Here is a 7,661-nt window from a genome sequence, read left to right as displayed (position 1 = left end):
GTCACTGCGGGGCGGGGGAAGGGTATCCCTGGCACGCGTGGGGGTGCCGAGTTTTGCCCGGGACGCGTGGCAGCGGGGCCGCTGGGCTCTGCCTTGGCGGGGAGGGCGTGGGTGGGCTGTGCCCGAGCCTCCCGGGAGGCACCGGCCGCCTGGGGCGTGCCAGGGTGGGCGCGCTCGCGGCCACAGCCCCTCCGCACCGACGGCTCCTCCGAGCAGGATTCGGAACAGACGGGCCGACCCGGCGTTGAGGTCCGGGGGCGGCTGGGCATCGGTCCCCCCGGGCTCCCCTCCCCTCCCCTCCGCCGCGTCCCCCTCCCCGCCGCGTGTCCTGCGGCCGAGGCACCGCCCGTGCCGGGCCGACGGCGCCACCTGGCGGCGCCACCCGCTGGCGGCGGAGGGGCCCGTGCGAGGGGGGCAGCGCCCGCCTCGGGCCGCGCGGGGGTGCGGGGTGCGCCGCGCCCGCTGGTGGGACGCAGCGCGTGTTATCCTGCCGCGTAATGTTCGGCGGCGGCTGCGGGCGTTTTACCGCCAGAGCACCGTGCCGGGGTTCCCAGTCGCGCTAATCAGCGGTGTAAAGGTGCGATTAAGTTTTTACTGCGTGACGAGCGCGTGATCTGCGGATCGTCTCGTGCCCCCAGCGAGCACATCTTGGGCTGTTGGCCTCTCTCCGCAGCCAGCACCGGCTGGCGGGCCTCTGTCCGGCGGCTACAGGCCGGGAGAGGTTTCTTACACGTGGGGAGCGTCAGGGAATGTGGTTCTTCTGCTTGGGGCACCTTCTATAGCCAGATCCACGAAGGGGTGGTGGTGGGTGGTGGTGATGCTACTTGTTCTGTAAGCCGAAATAAGTTTGTTAGAGTTAAGTGGCAACGAAGAGATGCGTATTAAATTTTGAGCATACTACTTAAAAAGCATAGTTTTATGCTGACAGTTCCTTCTTGCTGTGTTTCTGTGGACATTGGAGGGCTGCCCTGCAGCTCACAAACAGGTTTCCTTACACAGGGAACTAAAGCAAGGAAACGTTCCAGCACCGCTTCCCTGCTGCTCAGGGATGTCCCATGCACAGGATAAGTCCAAATCAACCCTCCAGAGGTGCCCTCTGTGTGAGGGTCAGGTCCTTGGAGCCAAATGCTCTGTGCTCTCATTTCTATAGCCTGGCCCACCAGCAGTTACACACATCGCCCAACAGAGTTATAAATGGTGCTGAGTTGTCTATCCTGAAGGCAGAAATCTGCCTTGCAGACAGCAGTGGGAATGGCAAGGCATGTTTTCCCTTGTTGCTCTGCTGTTCTTGAGCAGTCAGCTCACATGGTAGAGAATATTCATGCCTCTGCATTCCTGAGTTTGGTACTAGGAATGCAAACAACTGCCATCCCTGAGCTGGCTTTGTGCTGCGAATGTTTGTCCGCTGGGAACCGAGAGCCAGATGTGCTTCACATAGTTTCCAGGCAGCAATGATCCGTCAGATGACAGTAGCTATTGAGCACTCTTATGGTGGCCCAGAAACACAAAGATGAAAGCCTGATGCCTGTCAGCACCTCCCTTGCCATTCCTGTGTCACTTCGGTTTTGACTTGAGTCCTCTCACAAAAGCAAATGCCACAGAGCGCATTGTTGCAACGTTAACAGTCTTTATTTCTGAGAAAGAAAATCCCAAGTTTTATAATGTTGAGCTGTCAGATGAATTTGGAGGAACCCTTTGAACTTCACTGTCAAATGCTGCCCTGCACCCACTCCTACTGCCCATGCAGCCTCAGCTGGGAGCCCACCTTCCTCTTAAGAAGCGTTTTCCAATAGCATCTCCTGGATGGATTTTATCAGGGAAGATGAAGAGTATTTGAAAGTCCTCTCAAACAAAGGTTTTTTCATGGACTAATATATATATGCATGATGAATACTTAAAGGAAAAACACTACAGATATGGAATAATTTCTTAGAGTGGTTTGTGTTGTTTCCCCTCTGCTCTGTCTTTAAATAGCCTCTTACCCCCAGCTCAGGGGCTCCACCAGTTGTAAAAGCAGGAACTAACCAGGGCCAGATTCAAGTCTCAAAATACAAACTGTTTTAGATATGGGGAGCAAAGGAGCAGGGGGGGCTGATTCATAAGAAAACTTCTGAGCATTATTGTAGCATAAATAATATGGCATCTTTCACCTCAAATAGCCTAACACTTCATAAAGTGATATGAGCTTCACTAGTTGCTGAAACACAGCTATTTCTGAAGTGGAACCTGATATCTTCTCTTTTTTTTTTTTCCCCAGCAGAGAGAAATGTTTTAAGGTGGAGTGTGAAGGATACAGTATACAACCAATTGTAAGTATAATTCAGGAGGACTTTGCAAAATGGAAAGATCAAGTAATAATACACACACATATTCTGATATATCATAAACTTGCACCCTTGGTTTACAAATTTAAAAGAGGTACTGAAAACTCTTTTTTTTTTTTTTTTTTGTCCTCTCTCAGCAGTATTCTCTTACAACTCTTTAGTAGCAGATTCTCTGGTTCCTTTCCTCTCTTCATTTAATTTAATGTCCAAGTCCCGGAGCTGGCTGAGGAACCCTGAATTTGGGCAGATGTTTCTGTGAGCACTCACTGTTTTCAGAGCATCCACAAGTGTCATGTTTTCATGGATCATTAGAAAGGCAAGCACTAAAGACGCAGAGCGGCTTACCCCCATGGCACAATGAACAAACACCTTACCTGCAAAAGAAGAGGTACAGCGAGGTGAGTGGGCATTTCTAAAAGAAGAGGGACACAGGGAGGACACAAACTCCTAGAAACAAGTTGAGAAAACAGTACTGATGATTAGCAGATACTCATGTCTTCATAGACAGTGTGCATAGGATCATGTTGTACATCTCAGGCAAGGTGGTATTTCATACTGACCTCATGCATCTAGCCTATGTCTTGGGTTAAAATAGCCAATAGTTCAAGTTTTCTATGGAAGGAGAAGCTTTCTCTGACTAAACTTGTTAGTGTAGTTTTCTGTGGAAAAAAAAAAAGTGGTTTTGGCAGAAAATTTTGGCCCAACCCTGACTGTGATCACTGACGAGTCCCATAAACTCTGTAGGATAAGTCTGCCTGTAAAAATGGACTTGTAATTTACTGTATCTCAGCAGCCCAGTGTGAGCTATAACTGGGGATTTAATAAAGCACTCGAGTGAAAGCAGCAGATCTCGTAGCCAGAGTCAGAGCAAACTCTGGAACAAATGGAAATTATGATAACTAGGCCATAATCCAAACTCCGCTGACAAAAATACAGCAGGCTGTGGGTCAGGCTCGTAGTTTTGGACTTAGTTCATTAACTTCTGGTGCTTCTCTAGCTTAATAGATAGTCTGAATAAAGCTCCAATTCTGCGAAGCACTTAAGCATGTGAAGCGTTTAAGCCAGCGCTGAAGTGGGGCTGCTCCCAGTTGAGTGTGTCAGGAGTGGGAGCAGGTCTGTGGTACCCAGGGTAGGATGGTAGGGCTGGAGCCTGTGCCAGTGTGCAAGGCTCTGCTCTTAGTGTTTGTTAGCCCTTCCTCCCACCACACTGGGTTTGGGGTGGCCAGCCCTCCCCAGCTCCCAGGGACCTGGGCATGGCCACCTTCCCTGTAGCACATGGCACAGGCACCCTTCTCCCATCCTCCGAGCAGCAGTTCTGCGTGTGCCTTCTTGAATCATATGCTGGATCTGAGCTTTGCTGGCTGCCTGTTACCACAAGGAGAAGCCATTTGGCTTATGTTGAAACTTCCTCCCAAAGCTTCTTTTTGCCTCCCTCTTACCTCCTGAAGTGTTTAAGGCTTTGCCTATAAAATTGGCAGCATCGCAGAAGAAGATACTTAAATCAAAGGAAGGATCATCAAATGCTTCTACTCCATAGTACTCTATTTGCAGATCTTCGTAATATTTGGCTCCTGTGTTGATGCTATATGGCCCATCTGCTGCATTAAGGATATGAGTAATGTTGAGGCTTTGAAGAGTAGTTTTGCTCCTAGCAGCCCACCTGTTGAAAGACACGAAGGGCTCATTGGCAACACTCCTAATATTCCCTTAAAATAGCATGGTTTAAAGTTAATGCCGGCTCCCACTAGTGAAGGATGCAAGAACTGCAGCTCTCTTACAGAGCAGCAGATTTCAGGAAGCCCATAGCGCTTTGCATGTGAAAAATGCGACACGGTGTTGCAGAAAGCAGCACAGAGACTTGCTGGTGGGATACTGTTAGTTAAGCAAACGCCTTCCAGCAGTTAATCCCTGGGAACATGGATTACTGTATAAAGTGGACAACACTTTTCTTTAAATAGCTGTTTGGCAAGTTCCAGGGCTGATCTGTCATTTGTAGTGTCTGTGGGTGGCCAGAGTGAGAACCCACACAGATGCAGCAGCACCTTGTCCCTGGCTTGGACATGAAGCGGCTGCATCCTGCTCACCAGCCAGGTCCTTCCCCCTTCACACCAGGAACTGGGACTGAATTTCTAAAAAAGAAAATTTAAAAAATTCTCCTCAGGTATTCATGAAGAGTTGTGGAAAAGCAGCTGATGACCTATGCAATCCACAGCAATCCAAATGAAAGGAAATGGCAATAAATTAATAATTTAATCCCTATTGTGTAATTCATTTGGGCTCTCTCTCCTCCATCTTGCTCGTGCTATTCCTATTTGAGAGTAAGGGCTACTGTGTTCTTGTCCACTGTCTTAGAGCACAGTTCCCAGGGCAGGTAACACTCCTCAGAGTTGACGTCAGTTTGGGATGGGTTCTTGAAGCATTTTTGTCTAGAATACAAATAATTCTTATCCTGCCAAGTCTGAGGTGGTTCACAGAATATAGAAAAAGCAACTCAGAGACGTGCAGAGTTAAGTCACCATTCTCTATGTCACGTTTGTATGTCGTGTTTCTCACGACATCCAAACTCCTTGTGTTACCAGTTTTGGAAGCCTGCATTGTTAAAACATTCCCGGAGACGCAAAAGCTGCTCCCCGGTGCACCACACCCCTTCCTCCTCCTCCCAGGGACCGATAACAGCTTAATGATAGGAACATATGTTCTTACGCATCTCCCAGGTAAATATTTGGCCAGACTTGGTCCACATGATTATCAGACCCTCCTCTGAACCAAAATAGCCGCTGGAGGTCTGACAGCGCTGGTGTTTCATAGGAAGCTCTGCTCTCTGCACTGCTAGTCAGACATGAAGAGTCTCTGGTGTGAGGCATCATCCTCCTCTCTTGCACACAGTCGGGCTGTATCAGAGACAGCTTTTCTGAAATGAATTGAGATGAAATTTTCATACAGAAATAATATTCCCTAGAAAGTAGTCCTGTTCATTACCCTCCAAATAGCATTGCATTATAATAACTGGTGTGTGCAGTAGGGCCTGCAGGTATTGCTAAGAGCATCCGGAGAGCAGGACTGACTGTGGTGGGACTCTATAGGCATGTAATTCATCCCCTGAGAAAGCAACAGCATAAGGCGACATGATTTAATTTCTTGTCAAGTAATGCTGTTGAAAAAGAACATCCTGTGCCACCCAGTTGCAGCACTGGCTGAAACTCGTAGGTGCAGGTATTATTTCTGTTACTATAGTGTTGATGAGTGCATGCAGGAAAGCTCCAGTACTTTATGTTGGAGAGTTACCAAAGTGTTTGTACACACTTGATTCCGCTTAGTTAAAGCTGGGAGTTTTTGAAAGCATGAATTATTGGACTGACTTACACTTGCAAAGCTTCTAGGGCTTAGGTGGAAATCTTATGTGTGTAAGATATATTCATATAGTGTATGTGTATACGTATATAAAATGTTTGTATGTACAATCTTCTTTCATTTATAGGGATACTTTTAAACACATGTATATGCATGCATAGGCATACATATATATGTATGAATGGATTTTCACATGCATATATATATGTACGTATATAAATAGAAATGGAGATAATTTTAAGCAGTTTTTTTCTATCTCTCAGGTGAATACCCCTGTACAGTCAGTGGTACTGGTATACTTCCATCTGTCTGTTTCAGTGTCTCCTCTGGGAGCTGTTCCACTTTGTATAAATAATGCGATAGCTGTTTGCCTCCAGAGAGAGGCTGTTCTCTCAGCTGAGGGGCAAGGTGCTTACCTGGGATGTGAGAAAAAAAGAGCAGCTGAGTTTTTGGAAATTATAGAACCAAAAGTTATGGCTTTGTTGCCCTGCTCTTACCCCATCTTGGACTGGTTTGCTCCCTTCTCAGATCATACAATGAAATATGGGCATCCCATTTGCAATGTTGCTTGCTGGTTTAGACCCTGGAAGCTCAGGCCAGCCAGTCCAACCTAAAGCGAAGTCAAGAGCGTGTTCAAAGACACCCAAGCAGTCCCTTCTCTGAGACATTAGAAGTACTTCTCCTGCCAGGATCTCATTATCCTGAATTTATGTTCTTTCTCACAGAGAATACTGATGAGGTTTGGTTACTTGTTGGTTATTAATGCCATAATCAATGTGGGAGCCACACTAGAACTTTTGAAGTGGGGTAGCCAGTGTTTATTCTGATGTGGCATCAGGTTTCACTCTAATGCCTGAATACCTAAATCTAGAGTTTGGGTTTATTTCCTCAGCAGTTCTAAAAAACGTGTGCAGATGGGACCTCTGGAAGTCACCAAGCCTGTCCCCTGCCCTGCAGCAGCCAGATGGATGTTGCTCCTAATGCAACAACAACTTTGGCCAAACATCCAGGTATGTTATTTTTAACAGTGTAGGGCAATGTGGGGAATAAGCAGAAAGCAGGGAAGAATATCCTATTCCTTACAGAAAAAGAAGTAGAGATGATGCAAGGCATATTATTGAACACCACATATTTCTGGGACCTCAGCCTAAATTTCCTTCTCCTGCCCCCTACTCCCTCCTCCTCTTCCCTGCAAATGTTAAGAGCAGTAACAGCTTTATATATGTTTCAATAAAAAAGAAGTCTCCCTAGGGTAACTACTTAATAAGCAAAATATGAAAAGCACAATAGAAAATATGGGAGAAGTGGAAAAGAAGCTGACTGGTTTTACTTTTAATGGTGAAGGAAAAGGACTGCAGGGAAGTAGAGAGGAATAATGGAATAAAAGCTTACAAATTTTTCAGGCCAGACAATGTTAACACTGAGAGGTTTGGTGAAGGAGTATGTTGTGCAATCCCAGCACAGATTAGCATGAAGAATAGCACAGAAAAAGATATTGTGCATTGCCCTACAAGTTTTACTGCCTTGCAAAAGTCATGCACTGTGCTCAAGAGCAACTGCCAGCATCGTCATGATGACCTGTTTGTACTTTCACCGACACAGAACGTTAAGCTGAAGCAGTAAAAGGAAATAAAGAGAAAGATAATACAGGTTCTACATCAGGGAATTTGTAAGACCACAGGCTCATTTTCAAGGAGTGTGGCTGGCTCTCGATTGTTGCAGTTGTTTAAAAGCAAAGTTGTGGAGGAAAGCAGATACTAAACTTTCAGTTCTCCTAGCCCCCGCAGCTTTAAACTTCTGCTGTAGCCTGTCAGCTAGCTACAGTAGTGGAGATGATTTAGCAGACAGAAGGAAGGGGATGATTAGCACACAGAATTACATTGTGAGGTCTCTTGTTCAAGACCTGACTTTGAGAGGTTCTCCAAGAACTGAGTCATTTTGGTGCCGGTGAAACTTTGCAGGCGACTCCAGCCTTTGCAGCCAAGG

General features: G+C 46.7%; 1 protein-coding gene across 1 annotated transcript in view; it reads right to left on the bottom strand.

Moving 5' to 3' along the window:
• Nucleotides 1-1,615: 1,615 nt before the first annotated feature.
• Nucleotides 1,616-7,661, bottom strand: part of LOC311192181 (uncharacterized protein) — a 29,063-nt gene continuing 23,017 nt past the window's right edge. Inside the window, exons 6-8 of the mRNA XM_084264604.1 lie at nt 5,028-5,235; nt 3,764-3,984; nt 1,616-2,698 (exon numbers count right to left, since the gene is read on the bottom strand). Of these exons, the coding sequence (XP_084120730.1) occupies nt 2,472-2,698; nt 3,764-3,984; nt 5,028-5,235 (656 nt within the window). The 3' untranslated portion in view covers nt 1,616-2,471. The remainder of the gene's footprint in view (nt 2,699-3,763; nt 3,985-5,027; nt 5,236-7,661) is intronic.

Source organism: Gallinula chloropus, assembly GCF_964237585.1.
Source record: "Gallinula chloropus genome assembly, chromosome: 5".
Classification (NCBI taxonomy): domain Eukaryota; kingdom Metazoa; phylum Chordata; class Aves; order Gruiformes; family Rallidae; genus Gallinula; species Gallinula chloropus.
This window is presented reverse-complemented; position numbering and strand designations above follow the sequence as displayed.